Source organism: Antedon mediterranea, chromosome 6, assembly GCF_964355755.1.
Source record: "Antedon mediterranea chromosome 6, ecAntMedi1.1, whole genome shotgun sequence".
NCBI classification, from domain to species: Eukaryota; Metazoa; Echinodermata; class Crinoidea; order Comatulida; family Antedonidae; genus Antedon; species Antedon mediterranea.
In genome coordinates this window covers 17,958,540-17,981,527 of record NC_092675.1, presented here as the reverse complement: position 1 = coordinate 17,981,527, position 22,988 = coordinate 17,958,540, and the positions used below count along the sequence as shown (strand labels likewise).

Below are 22,988 nucleotides of genomic sequence, written 5' to 3'. Positions count from 1 at the left end.
TTTAAATAATTCCAGCTTATATTCTTTTATGTTCTTGGCTTTCTTATAAAAACGGTTTATGCAGCAATCAATAAAATAAACCAACAAGAACATAACCATGGTTTATAATATTGGTCTGTTTGGTACATGGTACACTCATTTATTGTATTGATATATGTATCCTCTGGTAAAGCATCAATGCATCTGGTGTCTAGAAAGATCTCAATTCATCTTGTAAAATCTGCAAACCATGATTTTCACTAGCTTACCATTTTCATACAACAGCAACTATGTTTATACCCCCATTCTCTCAAAATCCATGGAGTGGTAATTTTACTAATTTTTTATTCCATGTCTAAAGCACCTAGGATTGATATTGTAAAGCAATTGTGTTCCAGTTTACATCGTTTACGTTTTAATGTAATATATGTTTTTATCATAAATGTTTCCTTTAAACAAATTTAAACAATGATCGTGTCTGATGGAAGTAAAGATCCATGTTTACAGTATCTGTCATAAGTTTTGGTCATGGCCAGTTTAATGGAGGTTCTTATCACACACGCTTCAGTATATCCTGTTAATGTTGTACACATCCTCCAAAAGGCCAATGTTTAATAGCAAATAAACAATAACTGAAAATATCGATTTACATGTAAATCAACGCTGTTCATGCAAGATTTTGGAATAAACAAATGGTAAAATGTTTATTTGAGTTATCCGAAATCTCGTCTTACAAACTCTCTGGTGACGTCGTCTGTATTAGCATAATTACTTGTACATTTGATTGGTTAATCTGGAAATTAACCCCGCCTTCATAGTTTATTTGACACCTGTCAAGCGTTTCTTCCTACCCAACACGCAAACTTGTTAAACATTTTGTGTACAGTGCGTAGACGCTTCCGACTTATGTTTTGATTTTTTAATAAAGTTATCCGCAGAAAATGGCGGAGTTATCCGCTTTTGAGAATAATCAGACAGTTTTTCAACAGCCTAACAATTTTTTAAACTGGGTATATTACGCTTTACAAGATAGAAATGGGCTTGGAAATGCAGCTGCACAATCGGAGCTAGGCCTCTCTGGAAATTGGTCTGAAAAGTACATCACTGAGCAACTTGGACGACTTGGTCTTCAGCAATCTACTGTACAGCAAATCGCAGCGGCAGCTGTAGCATCGGTTGCCGCTGGAGAACCAAACCAGCGATATAACTCAGTAAATGCTAATGGAAACATACCAAATATTACCAACATGAGTAACTTGGCAAATATTAATAATAACTTTCTGGGGGTAAGTTTTTTGCCTTTCCTCCAAATAAAATCCGTTTTGTCTTTTCAGTTCAACCATCCAATATTCAACATCTCATCACGTTGCCAAATAAGGTGTGCGTTGCATTCTCATGTGCTGCATGGTAGAAGCTCATCTTAACGTATTGACTCTAAATAACTTGTTTCAGCTTCACAATATAAAATGACATAAGTTTGTGTTTCTTTATGACCAATTTTTTTTTAATCAGGTATTACGACTTCACCATTTTTATGTATTATTATTGCAATAAGTCATATTGTTGCACTTGATAAATGGTTTAACGTTGCAGCTTAAGATTATATGCAATTAACAAATTAAGCTTATCATCTTCTACTTCTATATTTACTAACCACTTTAAATGCTAAGTAACAAATCCTTAATCTCTTAGTCAATTGACTTCTTATGACCTTTGAAATGTGCCCACAACTCTAAAAGGAAAGTCTTAGCTAGAGTATGGGATTACAGGTATTTGTGCTATTTTTATTTATTTATGCTAAACTATTATTAATGTACATAAGATACAGTATATATGTGTGATATTAAATTATGAAACTGATAATGCATTTGATTTGGTATGTTTAGCAAAATAATTCAGCCAGGGCAAGGAAAATCTCAAGTAAAATAATTAATTACTGTGATTCCTAGCTACTGATGTAGACTACTTAATATAGACCATTCCTGGCATAGAACTTAGCTTTAAATCTCTATTTATTTTATTGTATAAAATGAAGTTTTTCATTGTACTGTATCGTCCATTGATATTCTATTTGATCTCATAGTCATACTATCAGGGCCTGTTACTGCTGGAAAAAAATTTTTGTTTAAACCGATTTTAGCGATGGTTAAACCATGCATGCATGGATGGTTAAGCAAACAGGGGCATATAGATTTACTGCCTTTTAATTAAAGTAAAATGACTTTCATAAATAACATTTAAATGTATAGTTTGTGTTTTCCTATGATGTTGATTAAATTAAGAGGTAGCCAAAAACAACAGATACAGTACTGTTAGGAAAGCCTATTTCATATTATTACAGTACTTCAATTTCAGATACTCAACATTGGACTTGTACTATCCAGTCAGTACACACAGTATCAGTATTCTAAATTGGTAGATTGTTATTGTTTTTTGGCCAGATTATCAACAGCTGTTTTTGCCTTCTCTGCTGTATTTTGCTATGATTTAAAGCAATTAACTAAAAAACTGTGGACAGAGTTTGCAAATAGCAAAGGGCATGATATACACAAGAGAAAAAACAGAGCATATGTTGATAGTAAAGACTATGATTTTATGAATCCAGGATATACACTAGTTACTAATGGTTTGGTATTTTTAGAGAAATTAATGTGAATTGCATGGTCTATAAAATATAAAAGGAGAGAAAATGTAGATCATAATTTCCAATTTACAGTTTAAGCTTTAAAAGGTGACACATTCAGGACCCAACAAAAAATAAAAATTTACTGTGAATAGGGGTTGGCTGTACAGTCAGTGTTAAAATGCAGAACTACTGTATATTGCCCCCTTTTTTGTTTGATCTAAGTGTCCCCTTTTGTTTTGGGTTAATATGACAACATCAGACCAAACAGGCAGAAGAATTTTCTTTATATTGGCTGTCCCCTGAATAGAGGTGTCCCAAATATATATTCTTACTAGATTGTCAGGGTCGTGGCCAGCATGAGGAAGACGAGGTGCTCGCCTCATCTGAAATTTTCTATTTTCACCACCCACCCCAATTCCCCAGCACATACTGTACGGATCATCGTATTTTATATTAATAATTATTTATAAGATAAGCATCTTTGCCTCCTCTGTTTTAACCTCTCGCTACGACCTTGATTTTGCAAGATATTTGTTAAATTCAGATATATTTTATGTATTTTTTTTATTTCACCAGACAACACAAGCCAAGTTATTATCTTCACCTTATGGGAGTATCGGTGATCTTGCAGAACATTTCACAGAATTATCATTAGCATCATTAAATGATAGAAAACCAGGAAAAAGACCACCACCAACATACTTATGCCATTTATGCTTTAATAAGGGACATTATATTAAAGACTGTCCACAGGTAAATTTTGTCAATTCTTAACTGTAGGGAGTGTAATTAAATTCTTTGAAATGTTACATATATGGTACCACAGTGTTCTCCCCAGGATTCATATCAAGCGTCACGCTTCGACCCCCTCCCCCTTCCGGGAGAGGGGGGGGGATTCCGACACTAAGTACTTGAGTCACAGCCCCACCATGGTTGGGGCTGTGGCGAAGCGATTTTTGGTAATTTACACCCTAGATGGCCGGAAATGGTACCCGCGCACATAACATTTATGTTGAATGACACCTCTGGTTTGCCCGGAAATGACACTTATAGCGCGCTAGCAAACAACAAAACGATCGTAGCCAACTTTTTCCGCCAGTAAACATACGCGAAGAAAAATTTTTGCGTTCATTACGAACGTCAGGGGGAAGCCCCAATGAAAAAAATAGGCCTAATCTATTAGCCTACTCATCAGTAGGACAACTCTAGTTGGCCGGAAACGAAACTTTATAGCGCACTAGCAAACAGTAAAACCATCGTGTAGCATACTTTTTCCGCCAGTAAACATACGCGATAAAAAAATATTTTTGCGTTCAATACGAACGTCAAGGGGAATTCCCCGATGAAATAAAACTAGGCCTACTCATGAGTAGGACAACTCTGTAGTTGGCCGGAAAAACACTTCATAGCGCGCTAGCAAACCGCACGATCGTAGCCTGCTTTTTCCGCCGGTAAACATACGCGATAAGAAACATTTTTTGCGTTCATTACGAACGTCAAGGGAAAAAAAAAATGCCTACTCTTCAGTAGGACAACTCTGTAGTTGGCCGGAAAGGACACTTCATAGCGCGCTAGCAAACAGCCCGATTGAGCCTACTTTTCCGCAGGTAAACACTGTACGCGATAACGGCGGGTAAACATATGCGATAAAAAAACATTTTTTGCGTTCAAATACAAACATCGGGGGCAAGTCCCGATGAAATAAAACTAGGCCTACTCATTAGTAAGACACCTCTAGTTGCCCGGAAATAAGACTTCATAGCGCACTAGGAAATAGGAAAACATTCGAAAGAGAGACATGGCAGTAACAAAACACGTGCTTACATCTCTCGGCGGCGGCCGGTGAAAGCACCATGTGACATACAGTATCGCAGTACTGATATCACAATACCATGTGACATCCCTTGTCACTCGACTTTCTCACGAAGTAGGGCCTAAAACATTCTAGCACCGATGTACAAATGTACCTTAAGTTAAGTAAAATAAGACTTTAGCGCACTACCAAATAGGAAAACGATCGTAGTCTTCTTGGACTTGAATGTATTATACGATCAAAGCAGCTAGCATTGAATTGCGCCTAGAAATCATTTGATGACGTGCGTATGTTATTGTTACCGAGGAAAGAGTAAATCCCACCGATAGAGTCGATTAATTAAGTGTGATATTGAAAATAATAATATCATCGATATTTATTTTTAATACACATAACATTTTTACAAGAAAAACAATACAATCAATCATTTACTTTATTTACAATATACAAGTTACTACATTTTAGACAACAGCCAAATACTAGAGATCGAAAGAGAGACATGGCAGTAACAAAACACGTGTTTACATCTCTCGGCGGCGGCCGGTGAAAGCGAGTCTCAGTTGTTTAACACTTTGTTACACAGTCTTTTGTTTTTCGTCTAGTGGTCATGTCACGTGTCTCGTATGCATTAGGCTCTTTATGCATGTCGCCGCGCCTCAGCTCTAGAGATAAAGTACCGTACCTGCCTGTTAATCTATTTTTAGATTGTTGTGGTTGATATTTTTAAGCGTCACGGATAAGGTTTTAAGCGTCACGGCCGACCGTAAAGCGTCACGGTAGAGAACCCAAGCGTCACGGTACCGTGACGCTTCAAAGGCCTGGGGAGAACACTGGTACCATGTCATTCATTGTCAAGATCAAGTGGAGTTACTATAGTATAGCACTTGGATTCTTTGATTCTTTTTGACAGCCAAAAACTATTTTTGATTAAAACAACTAAGGTCGTGTTTATACAACACCCTAAATTTGAACACGGCTTAAATTTTTAGCGTGTTGTTCGGACCGAGGTCAACCCACCTTAACGTTTGCTGTTATACTAGAAATCACGATACCGTGTTGTACCGGAAGTTTCATCAACACGCAGTGCATGCTAGGATAAAAGGTCAAATCGTTGATCGCTTGAATTGAATTGTTGGCTGGGTTGTTGTCAACAAATCATCGTCGCCTCCTCGCTGTCCGATGTATTCGCGCGGTTTTTACCATTTTCATTATTGTATTCGTTCACGTTTGCATTGTTGTTTATTTTGTTCTTGGTTCATTTAAATTAATAAAAGTTATTTTAAGGGTTTCATTGTTTCATCTATACACTATGGAAGAAGATGCCATTTTTGCGATGTTATTTTTTATTCTGTTTGGAGTGGGAAACGATAGTCTATCTATAGAGGCCTACTACCACTACGAGTTGGCCCTACCAGGCTAGGCGTAAGACGTGGTAGGAGGATGATTGCTGGCAGCGAAGCAGCAATAAATGGGCCCAATCTTGTTAGACGTCGCATGACGACCTGTTTTAACGAGAGGTCAAAATATACCCTGAGGACACTTCCAACACGGTAACGGCGACCGGGAATCCACCAAATTTTAGGATTCAGCCAAGTAGCCTTTTTTGCAATTAAAATCTCATTACACGGAATCTCTTTTTTGTTATACAACACACTTCTCGTAGGCGTGTAGAATATGCGTGTAATAGCGTGTTGTATAAACGCGCCCTAAGGCTGGTTTGACAACAAAAAAGTGTGATGTACCTACTGTAAATTTGGTAGTGATACTGTATGCCCAAATATGGTAGTGTCCATATATGGGCACATCACATGTTTTTGTCACATAATAATAGTGTAGACAGAGCTTAAAACAATTAAAAGGTAAGAATATAACCTTCTAATTGTGCACTGTGCAAGGTGGAATGGGCTTTGAATCAGAGGCTAGGACAAAGCGTATTATTAATTAGCTCTTTTAGAACTTCCACACCTTAAAGAGTCGTATATTGAGACACAGTGTTGGATGGACAATAACAGGTTTTTGCATGCACCAACTTGTCAACACAAAACATCTTCATCCGCATCGCATCAACAAAATATCGATGGTTGACATGCCTTCTATTTAATTAAAGAAGGGTATTGTAACTAAACAGTCTGTAGTATTGGCATATTAAAATGTTGTTTGTAACAATTTGTCATTCTTCAAATTAATATAATATATTACAATAGAGTGCATGAATAAATCCAATTTGTTTACAAATATAATATATATGCCACATAGCTACAGTACACAACACAATTACCAATTTCCTTTGGAAAGAGTTTAGGAAGTTGTAAAGCAATCCAAAGACTGGTTGTTGAGCCTATATTGGTGGTGTAAAATTCAGATGTATTTTTTTTTTTTTGGAGTCTGCCAAACGACCCTTGGTATATAGGAAATATGACACCAAAGGTCAGAGGTTAAGGTCAAAGCAGTTAAGCTGAGTGAAACCTGCTGTTAATTCTGGAAACACAATCCCAGGGGTCATCAGTTGGCATGTTTATTTAAAAAATAATGAAATATTGTTAACTTGTCACATTGCCAGTTGACAATAGGAATTTTAAAGACAAAACAGCTGTGTTTGGCTGTTTTTTTACAAATATTCAATGATTAACTAATCACTTTCAATAGCATTCAGTCATGTTAACATGAGGACTGCACATTTCTTTGTACACATTATTAAACACACATGCACACCCATTTAGATAACATTCTGGATTATCTTGGCTAAATTGACATTTCTATTGTCAATACAGTACAATGTTAAAACTTTGCCAAATATTTTCTAGATAGAAAGCCTTATTAAAATTATTTATCTTTCAATGTCATGTTGTTTATGTTACCTAGCCTATTTCATTTTAAATACTGACATGGTTTCTGTGAATCTGTGATTGCTATACAATTAACCACCAAATACATTGACAGCTGTGTAGAACCATTCCAAGCCTTATTAGGATGGGTAAGATCTGATGCCAAGCCATGATACAGATTACCTTGACTGCTGTACCTTTCCTGATTATTTATACTGTAAAGAGAATACCAATTCCACAACATCTACCCACCTTTGATTTTACTCAACCAATTAACTAATTAAGCTTTGCCATGATTATTACAGTATACAGTGACATTCTGTAGAATGACATTCAGCATAGTTTTAAGATGTGGGCAGTCGGTAATTTTCAATTTAAAGCAACTGTTATCAGAGACAGATATTCATTACATTATTCAACTACTCATCAGCTGTTTTAAAGTCAATCATGATACTATACTATTGTTGTTCATACTAATTGTTCTTATATAAATTGCCATCTAATCTTAAACATGTTCCTGCTGTTGTGAGTGTGTGTATTAAACTTAAGAACAAAGTAGTGGTAGAAATAATTTCAGTTCAGCCCTCATATTAGAGATATCTGTATTTACTATTTTATTTAGCTAAACTAAGAGTAGTATATCATAATTATATCATCAACTCAAAGGCAAATTACTGAAAAAATGACAATGCTGTGGGTATCAGTAGCTGGATCTCAATGGAGATACAAAATGACAATGCTGTGGGTATCAGTAGCTGGATCTCAATGGAGATACAAAATGACAATGCTGTGGGTATCAGTAGCTGGATCTCAATGGAGATACAAAATTACAATGCTGTGGGTGTCAGTAGCTGGATCTCAATGGAGATACAAAATGACAATGCTGTGGGTATCAGTAGCTGGATCTCAATGGAGATACAAAATGACAATGCTGTGGGTATCAGTAGCTGGATCTCAATGGAGATACAAAATGACAATGCTGTGGGTATCAGTAGCTGGATCTCAATGGAGATACAAAAAAAAAGCAAAAGCTTTTGGGGGTGGGCAACACTAGCCGTTCATCAGTGCAATATATATTTGTTTGTATACTTTTAAATCTTATTTATTGGTTTATTCTCAGCTTAATAACATGATTTATTACTCAGTTGATCCTTTGATTTTGCCTCATTATTTGGTTTCCATACTGATAATATAAATAAAAGTGTGATAATTGAGTGTCGGTTGTTAAATAATATACAGTATTGGTATACTCTGTGATAGGTCAATTGTTTTATAGTTTCTTCTGATATTGTATATGGAATAAGTGCTCAAAAAGTTATCTGTAAAATTGTAATATCAATGTACAGATAATTTTACAGTACAGTATACGATTAATGAATTAATTTCTAGTAATAGTACAGTATATCACTGAGTATTTTAGAGTTTCTTCTAATGAATTAAATTTATATAATTATATAGTATATTTCATCTAATTATTGGCAGACTATAGTTTATATTGTATACCACTGAGATAGTGACTATATATTTCCAATATTAACAATTACTAATGCTACATTAGTCTGTTTTCTGTTCAAGATGCATGGCCCCATTGTTAATTAATTTTCTACTTGCCATGTTTGTAGTTAGTTGATTCAAACAGTGACAATTTCGAGGCAATCTGTTTTGTTTTGAGTTAAAAGGGATGTTGTGGTTCTGTGGATTAGTCATAATGTACTCTGGTTTGGATTACGTTTGTAAGTCATTCAACCTAATATTTTAATTTAAGAAACAGGTGAATACAAAAAAAATGGAATAAACTTGTGCAGAAAGATAATGTAAATAAGTAAAGACCACCAACTTTACCAAACTTTTAAATAATATTTTAAGATCTATTTCTGCTGGAAAAAAAACGGATTAAAATAGGGTTTTTGATGTTGAGAGGAGAAAGAAGGCTGGGGACCGCAGTATCAATTATCAGCCAATAGGGGTATTGCTAAACACCGCAAACCCCCGCAAACCTTCAAAAAAACATAGCAAACCCCACCAAACCAACATAAAAGTGATTGAATCATGTAGTGTACGACCCACTGGGTATATAAAATATTAAATTTCTACTGTTAACTACTTATTTTGGGGATAAAACATCATTTTTTGGTTAAAAATTAACAATCATTGTTATGGTTTTTTGGAGGTTTGCGGGGTTTAGCAATCATTTTTGACCAAAAAATGATGTTTTACCCCAAAAATAAGTTAACAGTAGAAATTAATTTTTTGTTTACATTGATATACCGAGTGGGTCGTACACTACATGATTCAATCACTTTTATGTCGGTTCGGTGGGATTTGCTATGTTTTTTTGGAGGTTTGCGGTGTTTAGCAATACCTGCCAATATGACACCTATTCATTTACACAGTTTACAACGTACTTAAAACATAGGCATATCATAGCTACATATACCCATCTCATTTTGAAGCTAAAGTTGAATTGAAATTTGTCCTGGGAAGAATTTGTTTTTACAAAGGAGTGTGGGGTGTTATTATAGGGTGGAGGTTGGTGAATATAGGGAGATACTGGGGTCGGGTGTTATGTACTGAGAAGGCTTTAAACTAATTTTGAAACCCATCTTGGGGCTAGTATAATAATTGCTATTATATACTATAGTATTAAATCTTATATTTCCCCAGGTTGTCGTTCATGTGAGACTGTCCCTAGTAAAATTCTCAATAATCATTTGTATTGGAAGTGCAATACCTGTAAATTGTATTCACCTTCTCACATCTGTATATAAATATTAAAAAAGATTTTTTGTTCAGTATCCATCCAAGGTAAAATACACCCTATCTCTTGTGGGTAATTTATTTTTCTGATAGACCTACTGTACAAGGTAAGGCTAAATGTAAATCTTGTAACAATTATACCCTCTTATGATGCAGGGTGATCTGATGATTACATTTTGAGAAATAATAAATAATAAAAAAAAATTTAAAATACTTTTCTGCACATTTTTGATCAAATTTATTTTGATTTAGGGGTTATACATTGCTGAGCAGCTACAGAATACATGGCATTGATATTCACTTTAAATTACTGTAGTACGTCGTACATAGCGTAGTTACAGAATTAACTGTATAACAGACATGTACTACAATCTATAAAGATATTGGTCATAATACTATGGAAATAATATAGTATGGCAGTAACCGTAATAGGACAGTAATACAGTAGTAGTGTTGAGACAGGAAATTGTTGACTGGATCAGTTTTGTAGAGCAGCATATTTAATTGAAAACCTCCTGATCTAACGTTATACTGTACTGTACATTTCATCGTTTATTATAAAAAGTGTAGATTTCTGATTTCTGTTCCTTCTTTTGGATAAAATGGAATGTTTGAACATATAGAATAATAAATAAATAAATAAAGTTCTGTCTACAATATCAAACTAATTTGACAAAAAAAATTTGATGTGCCCAAATATAGTAGTGATATGCCCAAATTCATGGTAGTGATATGACATCATCGTGTCCATATATATAAGTTTTATATAGTTGTAGACAAGGCTTTTAATATAAATATATTGGGTATTTTTCATTCATTCTGTATAATTTTTAATTCTATAAAAAGTATTTTAGCTAGAGCAAGAAGGTACAGTACAATAGGAACATTCAAGATATTAAATTAAACCTTCATTTAAAGTGCTGTAAATGCTATTAAGTACATGAAATTAAATTTGCTATAAGATTAGTAAAATACTATACTTAAACTATAACCGTATATTTACAGTAACTTGATTATTAAACATTGCTTAGTGAACAGAGCTTATACATTTATTTTTTGAGAAGAACATGTTCCATCCAGGTGCTTACAAAAACACAAGCTTTAAAAGTGTTTCTACATAGCTTAAACCATCCTGCCATATATGGTATGGTAGGATAATTACTTCTCTGGAATTCCACAGTGAAGTTGATAAGCTGAGATTAACAATAAATCATGTATAAGGTTTTCAAGTCTTTGCAGTAAATAATCCAGTTAAGTTGCACACATTGCTAACTGTAGACCAAGGACAAACATGGAAAATATTTTTATATTCTTTGATTTAATTATTTCTTTCAAATGTTCTTTCATCTATCCATGGAAGTATGTTAATGTATGTATAGAGGTCCATTGTTTAATTTAGTGAATAAAAGGAAAATTTATAACTATAGAACTTTCTTAAAGATCTATTGTCCCCAACAACATAAAAATGAAGAAATTGATTAAATCTGACTTTTTTCACTTATGACAAAATAAATGGTTAAATTCAACGAAAACTAAAAACCCCATGGCTAGCAGTGGCAGCCAATTTGACTATTTAAATTACAGTTTTTTTATCCAATTTTTTTTCAAAGTGTACTTTAATGTTTCTCTTTATTAATAATCTGTAAAAGAAGCAATAATATATACAATATCTGTGTATTCATTCAATATAATTTGTTACCATTAATAATTGGTTGAATAATAATAAAGAATTTCCAATCCCCTGTCTAGCATCTCAAACCTAAAGTCTGTTGGTGTACATTGTGATTAAAAAAGAGTTTGTTTTTGTAGGGAGGAAATTAAGGTAAAGCACAAGGTTCCGTTAATAAAATAATAAGGAAGGGTAAATATCAAAGCAACATACTGCTAACTTTATGTCAACTTGAAAATATGAAATTAATTAACAACAAATGGTGAGGAATAACAGGTCATTTGAAGTTAAAAACTTTTTTTCAATTTCCAAAAAAAAAAAAGAATAGAAAGTGAATGATGATAATATTAATGAATGTTATACGATTTCATGCAAGTTTAGGTTTTATGTATTGTGGTGGTAGGAATATCAAAATGGCTGTCAGTTGTTAAGTCAAGTCAATTTATTGTCTTTTGTAAACATATAAAAAACATTTATATTGAAATGAATTGAACAATTTATAATTTATTTTGATAAGATGTAATTTAGAATAGGCTCTATATGAAACTTTTGTTCATAAAATGTACTGTAATTGTGTTACAGAGTATAAAAATTTAGGTCAACCAGTAGGTCACTGTATACATCATCACAGAAAAATGTCTGCATCAACACTTTGTAATAGGAGATGATAAAAGTCAAGTTTTTTCCTATTTTTTTTTGTATAGTGTGACATTTTCAGTTAAAGTATACCTGTGGACATGTACTGTAATTGTACTCTTTATTCATGTTTAATAGATGATTAATTAAATTGTACTTAATATATTTAAATTAGTCAAAAGGAGTACAGTAGTTGTTTGTTCCCGGCTGCTTATGTACAGTAACTATAGGTGACTTAACGTTTATTTTTACTTAGTTTAGACCCCATTTACACTTCATCGACGATTTCTTAGTCGGCCCGACACCGGCTTTCTTTTTAGCCCGCAATGTGTTTACACTTACCCAAAAAGCCGGCCTCGGGCCCCTACTATTGTGTTTAGACTTGCTCTCGCGGAAGAGTGCTCGATGATACGATTTCGCTACATTCACGTCATATCCGCTCATGTGTGCCCACCAACCGTCTTAAAAAGTTAATATTATTAAACGTTGTCGATCTACACTAGGCCTATCCTATCGAAATTTAGCAAAAAAAGAATCAAATAACAGTATTTAATATGGATCAAAACAATTGTATTATTGCTATATACTACTAATGTTTGCGTCTCGTTTTCTGAAGAATAGTAGTAGATCAATACGCCTTTTTCGCGAAACGGAAGACATTTTTGATCGCTGACAAACAATGTCGTGCAACGAAGCATAACCAACAGAAATAACATAGCGTTTTTAGCCTATTTTCTAAGGACAAGTTACTCCGTTAATTCTTAACTCCTCAATGGATAGCCGAATGGACAACATTTTTACTGTAAAATGTTCTTTAAAGATTAGCCTAAATAAAAAAATTAGAAAATTTGTTTTCACTTCTTAAAGGCCATCGAAAAAAAACACCACAGTGTATAAGCATATGCGCCGCAAGGGTGTCCTGAAATCCCCTGAAAACGCTATCTTATTTCTGTTGGTTACGCTTCGTTGCACGGCATTGTTTGTCATCGATCAAAGATGTCTTCCGTTTCGTGAAAAAGGCGTATACATCTTCACCATTTTAATTTCAATGAAGAATTCCCGTTCATCAGCAATAAGTTTCGTAAACTTTAAACTATGGTTGACCCAGAACGTTCATTTTATGACCGCGAGTGTTTACACTATACGAAGTGCCGGCCTGAAGCCCGCAATTGCCGGCCCGAAGCCTACTCTAGACTAGGCTCAAAATTGAGCCGGCTTGGTTGTTCCCAGAGTGTTTACACTTGTGCACTTTTGGCTCGGAGCCGGCCTCGGGCTCGCTAAAAGCTGAAGTGTAAATGGGGTCTTACTTACTACTAGCTAGCTATTTAAAATATAATAACACAACTTGTACTGTAGTTTATATCATGTGTCAAACCTATAAATATCCCCATTTAATTATGTGTGTGAAAGTTGTTGAACATCTGTAAAAAACATTTGTTTTTAGGAAAGCAATGATCAGGGGATCTTCAAATAAGTTTAGCTGTCTACAAATCCTAACTGTCCTACTTATAGTTTAAAAAAACCTCTCTTTTTAAAGTGTATTTATATATTATTTTTTGTATAATTCATGAATTTAAGATCTTTCTGGGAAACATCTCTTGTATTGTCAAAGCAAGGCTTCAAATTAAAATGTTACTGTATATGAGTCTATGACATCTTGCAATAAACACCATAGTATATGAGAGTAAATACAATGCACTTGCCTATTATCCAGGGCTTATACTAATAGATTATCTCATATCCTTCTTCAAATCAGTATGTTAGACATATCATTTTCCTTTGTTTGAACATTATAGGTACTACCTACCATTGGAAGCTAATTGTGGACAACACAGTACCAGTATGCACTGAAAAAAACCACAATTACACATGAGGCCAATTTAGTGCGAATTTAAAAATATTGTTTATATTTGCATTGTACTATTTCTATCATTAATTAAGAAAAAGAACCTAAAGCTATAAACTATCCAACTAGCTGCTTGAAGAGGTTAAACTTTCAATGAAGTAAATTAACCAGTTACAATAAGTGAGTGGATTAGATTTTCCAAAAATAGCAAACAATATATTTGTATTTTAAAATCAAAATAAGTGAATCTCATTACATTAAAAACAGTTTTTGAAATAGGAAATTATTCTACAGGGAGCAAATTAAAAGCATTTTTAGTGGAGACTACAAGTGATTGGTTGACAGATGAAAATATGTCAAGGGAAGCAAAACATCATATTTCAGAAACTACCAATTATGACCTAATGGGCCCTTAAGGGAGTTCAACAGATGGAAAAAGTGTTTGTGAGTTTCTATGGTTACTATAAATTCTTTAAGAATGATAATGATAAGAAGAAGTTATGGTCTGGCATATGTAAAGGATGACAAGTAAAGAGGCCCACCAGAGGTAATTAATTAACACACTGATAAACATGGCATCTTGCATCCAATCATATCTACAATGTCCATTAATGAAGTGAGCGCTGATTGGGCTTTAGCGTATAGTATTATTTGTTAGCCTATAGTATTATTTGTTAGCATATTCTACAGTATTATTCATTAGGCTATTCTACAGTATTATTCGTTAGCCTAGGCCTATTCTACAGAAATTATTTGTTTAAGATAAATAATTTTAATTGCTAATAACATGAAAGCCCATCTGTATTGGTTTAAATACTGTAGACAAATTAGATGAAAATTTAGTAATCAGCATTTGAATCAAAAGTTTAAATGTTTGTGCAATATTATTTTTTAGTACACACAATATCAACAACACATCTTTTCTTGGTGTGCTGAATATGATGTGTGTAATAGTGTGTGGTGGTAGTGTATGCCCTATAGTGTTCAGGTTTAATATGAACAAAAATACACAATACCTATACTTTTAATTTAATGAACCCAGGAGATCTTAGGTAGATGTTGTGTAGGAAATTAGAAAAGTGGGGTGTCAACCCTGGTCAGTACATTTATACATTATTATACATCATTTTGTTTCTTGCAATTAATTTGTTTGCAAGTATAAAAAATGATTAATGTTTGTGCTGAAATATTCCTCAATATATTTTTAAAAAAAGAATTGACTGTTTTAGTGTTACTGTATAGAATTATAACCCCCCTTTTTACCACTTTTTCAATTCCAAATCTTGGCAGCATTAAGACAATTTTAGTTGTTATTTTGGACGAATAAATCTTATAGCTCGAAAATAAAAATCAAGGGATTAATATATTATTTAAAAGGTTTGCTGATTTATGCTAAATTCCTTAAAAATAAATAAAGTTGGATTTGAACTCTTTGTTGTAGCAGGGGAATACTGTATGACCAACTGACCATACAATTTGATTCCATGGGGGTTGAAGGCCTTATCCAGATGTGAAACATATTGTACTTATTGACCCATTATCCATGTGGTCAACTTAATTCCATTCCGGATTTTTCAATTGCACTTTTGAACTTTGCTTCATTGGAAGTGCATAGCAAAAATAACTGACAGTTCTCAATTTTCATATTTTAATCAAACAAAAATGACAAACTAAAAGTAAAAGACCACTTCTACTTTACAATAAATTAAATTGATTTTTGTTAAATCATGAAGCTATTTCTATAAATGTATAGCACCATGGTTTAAATACACTTCCCCATCGTCTATCAACTGAAAGTGCATGAACTCTTGGAGACTTCTATGAAAGGTTATTTTCCAGATTCAGCCATTCATGTGATTGATTCATAAACATTACCTTGTTAACAGTATATGTTTTATTTTTCATACCAGGCTCTGTTTTTAAGGCCTGGTTCACACTAAATCTGTAAGTCAGATTGGGGTGTAATTGTTTCCAAACTGATCACAGTTTGTGTGGGAATACAGGATAATGAGATTCTGCTCAGGTATTTACAATAGGTTATATCATAGACCTATATGGTCTACAGTAATGTTATAATATCGGTAATGCTATAATTAGTTCATAATCTCCTAGTATTCCTTCAATGTAAAATAAGAAATAAATGTAAAATATAATTTAGTAATATTGGTATCTATATCCCGTTTTGTCTTGTGAACAGGCAGTTGACTTCTGCAACAAATATTGTGATAATACTGTAGCTCATGTGAAATGTATTGTATAATGCACCATGCCTTGGATCTTTCAATTTTGGGGTCTTGTACTGGTGTTACAGACAGCTTGCTCATTTATTAGAGGGATGGTCTCAGAAGGTCCATTTCTCTATACAAGCCAATGCTATAGGGACATTCTGAAATGTGTAATCTGTTATTAAATTTGGTTGGATTTTTATGGTGTATCCATACTACATTCCTGAACATAATGAATGTATCTACATTTTGTTTAATGACTTTGCTTCAAACTATATTAGCTTTTAATATTTGTTGGGTACTATACTTGAAATAGTGTACGTCCCAAGACATCATCTTTTCCAGGAAACATTTTTCATTTTTTTCATGATCCCTTCACACAAACCTTCAAATATCCTGTCTCTGTGTTTTTTCAATCACACAGAATCAAATTACTATTAATTATATAATCAAGCAAATCTGAATGTTTGAAGTATAATTGCTTATTAATTATGAGCTTAGATTTAGAGCGATTAAACAGTTTTGGGCAATTTACCAAGATTACACTTACTACCACAATTCATTCATTCATCATGGAAAATTACTTGCCATTTATTTTCATTTGCATATAAAATATACGTAAAAATTATGTTTGCTCTGGATATACAAAAACAGATAACGAAAAACAAACAAAAACAATTACAAATTGTCACATCACTCTCGTACGGTATACTGACAAGCCTTCAGTGCCCGAATGGCAGCTGGATAAAAGCTTTTACGAAACCTATTTGTACGAGAGATGATGGACCGGTAACGTCTACCTCTACATACACCTCAAATAATACATTATGCATGGGATGTGTTTGTTCTGATTATCCTGTACCTCCATGTTCTGATAGAGTAGGCCTACTGTATTATTTTGTGTACAGTACATTACACTCATATTTTGAAACATGAAACATCAAAACTAACCTGCAATAAGAGGTGACATGTAACAATGGAATGGAAACTTTTGACATTGTGGTTTAAAATCAAAGAATGCTGACAGACAGACACTGTGCCTTATTATTTCACTTGATTAAAAAAAGCTTCTGTCAATATAAAAAGTGTTTTTTTTTCTTTTTGAAAGAATTTGGGAATTTAGCTTTTAATTTTTTGTATATTATTTAATGGTTTAGTTCAGCATCATTGATGTTTGTTTTAAAGATTTTTTTTTTATCAAGAAAGTAATACAGTACATACCCTGTATTGTTTGAAGGTTTGAAGAATTGTTTGTTTATTTCCAATATATATTTAACTAGGAAAACATTGAAAATTAGCAAGTGCTATAGTATACCACATGTATGTAGTTTAACAAAAATGGGAATACAGCATAAACATTCTTAATTAACTGAAAGACAGAAACTATCATGAAATAAATTTTGAAATATATCTAGGGATACATGTACTGTACCTATGTAAATGTATAATTAGCATGTTTTCAACAACTTCGATTTTGCCTAATTAACTTAACCCCTGAGCTCTTCTTGTTTTGTACCAAATTCTTTATTGTGCATGACATCTCTGTTGTAATGTATCATCCGTAATCACAACAATGAGATTAAAGCTACAAAGGGACAGAAACAAGATACCAGTACAAACAGATCTCAAACTATCATGTCTTAATTCTCAAATTAGCTAGATTCATTACCATCGCACCACATTGCCCTAACAAATGCAAAGAATATATAAATATTAATTTGATTTAACAATTATGTTTCAGGCTAGGCCCAAAGGAGAAGGTCTCACGCCGTACCAAGGCAAGAAGCGGTGTTTTGGCGAGTACAAGTGCCCAAAATGTAAACGTAAATGGATGAGTGGTAATAGTTGGGCAAATATGGGGCAAGAATGCATCAAGTGCCATATCAATGTTTATCCCCATAAACAGGTTTGTTTAAATTTACCAGTTATTTTTTCATTTATAAATACCAAGACCGTAGCCAGCAGAGGTTTGAGGGCTCAAACCAACCCCCACTTTTTCGTCAAGTGCCCTTTTCAAACTAGAGACTAGTTTTATATAGAATCTTTTACATAATAAATTCTTATTAATGTTACTAGACAACCTTCAACTTTTTGTCACATAAACAAAGCGTTATATTTCGGAACTCTGATAGAAAAGAACTTCCTTTTTATAACCAATCAAAGCATAGAGAAGGAAGCAAGTTTATATGTAGACACGTTGTGTTCATGTCTACAAAAGCCATGCATAATTATTAATTTGACACTTTTCTATTTATAAATATGTTTTCTATTTTCCTCTTGGCCACTACAAATATTTTGATAAATATCAATTTACCACAACCACACTTTCTGGTCAACTGGAAAACATTATATTTTATAAATACTGTACCTGACAACCAATTAATTTAAGAATTAAATGATATTAAAGGATATGTTTCAAAAAGTGCCAAAATAGAATTGTAAAATATCATTTTTATATCATTTTTAAATTTCTGCTTAAAGTTGTAAATTAACCGTTTGAATCAGTGGGTCAATGTAAATAATTTATTATTCATGGTTATTTTTAGCGTCCTCTAGAGAAGCCTGATGGACTAGACGTATCAGACCAGAGTAAAGAACACCCTCAACATCTGTGTGAAAAGTGCAAAGCTCTCGGCTACTACTGTCGTCGTGTGCAGTAGCCCTGTTTTCCTGTGTGCTCTTGGCTACTACTGTCAACGTGTGCAGTAGCCCTGTTTTCCTGTGTGCTCTCGGCTACTATTGTCGTCGTGTGCAGTAGCCCTGTTTTCCTGTGTGCTCTTGGCTACTACTGTCAACGCGTGTGCAGTAGCTAGCCCTGTTTTCCTGTGTGCTCTCGGCTACTACTGTCTTCATGCAGTAGCCCTGTTTCCCTGTGTGCTCTTGGCTACTACTGTCTTCGTGCAGTAGCCCTGTTTTTCTGTGCTCTCGGCTATTCCTCTCACCAAGTTCAGCTGCTCTGTTTCGAATTGTTATTCAACGTGTATACTTAAATGTGTCTAGTTTTAACTTTAAAGGTGCTTCCGCTTATTGCAAAAAAAATGCAGAAAAGGATGAATAGAATTTTGGCTTGATGTATGTGATGTGTTTTTAAGCATGGTTGTTTTATAACTCAATTCAGAATTTGTCATGAAAAAGAAAGTTGTTTATGTGTACCTGTTATCAATAGATTAGACTGCATTCCACCAATCTTCATTGTAAACAAAAGTTATTCACTTTCCTTGTAGGTTATAATACAACTACAGAAATTGGCCTGTTTTGGTCGTATGTTAGTGAAAGTTTCTGTAGTACTGGTTTGATGGGAAGATTTGTATTTTAGTATTTATTTTTGTGAAAAACAAGTTGATTTCAAGGTGCTATTACAACTGTATACAGGTACTTTATTTGGTTTTCTATTTATTTAATTTATGTTTTTTTTATCAGAAACATTTTGCCAGTTGTTTGATGTGTATTATACTTTTCACAATTCCAGATTTTAAAAGCATTGTTTAAAGTATTGCTAAAAAAAAGTAGTATTGGTAAATAGAAAAGAAGTTTGAGATATTCCACTTAAAAATGGTTTGATTATTCTCAATAAACCAAGACAACTTTTTCGTTTTATCTAACTCAGTTGCTACGGCCAGAACTAAGAAAAGGTGATCACAAGATTCTGTACTGTATAATTCAAACTCTTTAATTTCGAGTTAAATGTATAACTCACACGGGAGAATTTTGTAGTATGTACGGATGCACTACTACTGTATCTATTTGAGAATCATGCGTTCACTCATTTTGTGTTTCTCTAAAACCCAGTCACAGATATTGGTTGTTGTGAAAATTGAAACTTTCTTACACTGTTAAATTATAAAATTACTATTACAGTATCAGTCACTTTCAGTTTTTAAAATGTTTTGGGTGTAAATTATCAACTTTAATTTTTATGTATTTTTACTTTGAATATATAAGTCAGGAATTAATGAATTTATTCAATATAGTATGAACATATTTAAAAAAGAAATACTTATGCAAATTATCAGAACTCAGCCAATGGTCCATTTATTTTTAGATTTACGAGGAGCAGCAATGTTTATATATTGAACTTATATAATATAAAAGGTTTTAACTATTTATATATTATAAATCTTGTAACAGATAAAAAAGAGTGTGTGGAACTAAATTGCACAGCAAAATAGTACCACCACCTCTCTCGTTTGCTTATTTATAAAACAATTTTGTGTGTATATGGTTTTATTTTGTTTAAGTAGGTTGAGTCTATGAGAATGCCTTTCACATTTCTCAAGGTATTTCCATAAGATTTAAGTCATGTGCGTATGTATGTAAACACTTTTTATAGAATAGAGGACGCACCGATATTGGAGTTTATTTAACAACTAGTCTTTTGATGTGTATATACCTAGGTAGTCATAATGTACTATTTTAATTGCATAAAGAATATAATATAAATATTGATAATATTATTGATACTAATATTTGTAGATTTTAACGTTGTAATAATGGAACATTTTAATAAATTGTAGATATGTTTTTGTAGTTAGATTTAAGATAAAGTGTATCCTTGCCCTTGCAAGATGGGGTAGCTTAACAAAAATGATTTAACTTACTGTTTGGATTATTATGTATTTTGACGTTCATCATAATTTGGATTTGGAAAAGAAACTAATTATGTATACAGCAATAGTATAAATTAATTAACAAACTTAACTGCTTCCTAGCTATGAGTATTATAATGTTTTTTTGTGAATAAACACTGTATCTTAGACGAAACTTGTACTAAATACTTCCTATAATATATATAATATCAACAAGTGATGTATTCATATTATATACGTTTGTAACCTTGATTTTTATAACATATTTTACACTTTCCATATTTTTTTAGTTGAATAAAATGAAATTTGATGTATTTTCCTTGCATTTTAGCAAATCTGATTTTGATTTCAAACTTTTTTTGAAGATAAAATTCATAACACTGATTATTTGTTTGTAGATTTACATATTATTAATGCTTATAATTTGTGTTGTTCATTTATTTGTTTTTTTTTAAATGCTACATTTTTAATATTTTTAACAACACTGATTATTTTTGTTTATAGATTACATAATGCTTGTACTTGTTGTTTACTTTCACAACACTACATTATTTTAAACAACACGATTATTTTTGTTTATAGATTACATAATGCTTGTACTTGTTGTTTACTTTCACAACACTACATTATTTTAAACAACACTGATTATTTTTGTTTATAGATTACATAATGCTTGTACTTGTTGTTTACTTTCACAACACTACATTATTTTAAACAACACGATTATTTTTCGTTGTTTGATTATATAATGTTTGTAATTTATTGTTTATTATCACAACACTACATTATTGTATACAACATTGTTTTGTTTATAGATTACATAATACATGTAATTTATATTGTTTGCTATCTCAACACTACACAATCTTTCGAAGATGTTATTGCTTGCTGTGTATATTAGAAAACAAAATAACATCTTTTATGTGATCATTTATGTTTATTTTAGCTTGATAAGAAATTAGAGAAATAAGTATCATATATATTAAGTATTGTTGTGAGGTATGTTTGTCTCATAACAGCACAGAGGTTCTCATAAGATCTCTGTCACATAACAGCCTAAAGAAACCAAAGTTTAAACTATGCAAACTAGATGTATTTTAATTATAATGTTATCATAGTTTTCAGAACATGTGCTAATGTCATAATATGGATTTATAGGAAAACAATATTTGTATGGTGGTTTATTCTGTAAAGTGTAAAATTGAGTTTAAAATATGAGGGAAATTAACCTAATTTTCAATATGTTTTAGTAAATCTCAATAGTTTGTTTCCATGTAATTTCCATTTTCTTTGGTATTACAACAATTGCTCAGACCATCTTTTTCAGAGGCTAAATCTTAGTTATAATGTCACATATAGTGCACTTGGATATCCAGAGTATGTTACCCATGTAATCCACCAGATACAATGAAAGATATAGGGAGGGTTTTTAACTAAAACTTGAAGGTTTGCATGGCGAAATCAAATGTTGATATAAAGTTTGCGGTACATCACATACATTAGTTCTGAAAAGAACTGTTGAGTTTCTCGACGTTTCGATCAATATGTTTTGATCGTCCTCATTCCTGAGGACGATCAAAACATACCAAAACATTATTACGTACCCTGTAATTGTAATATTTAGCAGGTAACCTACATTTACTAGTTCAGCTGACCTTTTACAAAACACAAACATTTCTGTGTAAAATACCTAATTTGGATCTATTGTGAGACAAATCTCCAAAATTAATTATCACATTGTGGCCATACAATACAGTGTTTAATTTAACTCTAAAATAAAATGTAGTATTTTATGCAGTAACATATGATGTAATTATCAGAAACAAATTCTGAATGATAAATCATATGCATTTGACAGATTGCATCCTATATTTAGGATGTTTGACATTACAAACATTAATTCAATGTTTACATATATTGTTTGGAAATCTAGGGAACAACATTAATTGAATTTGCCATCATTCTGTATGCATGTGTATTTATATTATCATTATTAGATAAAAGTTTACATAAAAAACTCATATAT

At 32.7% G+C, this 22,988-nt stretch overlaps 2 protein-coding genes across 2 annotated transcripts in view; one reads left to right on the top strand and one right to left on the bottom strand.

Moving 5' to 3' along the window:
• The first annotated feature begins 848 nt into the window (after positions 1 to 848).
• Positions 849 to 21,146, top strand: LOC140052671 (zinc finger CCHC domain-containing protein 24-like). Its single transcript, XM_072098343.1, has 4 exons — positions 849 to 1,265; positions 3,182 to 3,358; positions 18,118 to 18,282; positions 18,923 to 21,146. The coding sequence occupies exons 1-4, from the start codon at positions 921 to 923 to the stop codon at positions 19,034 to 19,036; spliced, it is 801 nt and encodes a 266-aa protein (XP_071954444.1). The 5' UTR covers positions 849 to 920; the 3' UTR covers positions 19,037 to 21,146.
• LOC140052670 (heterogeneous nuclear ribonucleoprotein A/B-like) overlaps positions 3,014 to 22,988 on the bottom strand; it is a 279,728-nt gene continuing 259,753 nt past the window's right edge. Inside the window, exon 8 of the transcript XR_011845649.1 lies at positions 3,014 to 3,023. The gene's annotated coding sequence lies outside the window, so the exon portion shown is untranslated. The remainder of the gene's footprint in view (positions 3,024 to 22,988) is intronic.

Bases quoted from the DNA above. Each gene is read 5' to 3' on its own strand.
- LOC140052671 (XM_072098343.1), top strand. From the start codon at position 921: ATGGCGGAGTTATCCGCTTTTGAGAATAATCAGACAGTTTTTCAACAG. The intron at 3,359-18,117 runs GTAAATTTTGTC...ATTATGTTTCAG, and splicing joins ATATTAAAGACTGTCCACAG to GCTAGGCCCAAAGGAGAAGG. The intron at 18,283-18,922 runs GTTTGTTTAAAT...GGTTATTTTTAG, and splicing joins ATGTTTATCCCCATAAACAG to CGTCCTCTAGAGAAGCCTGA.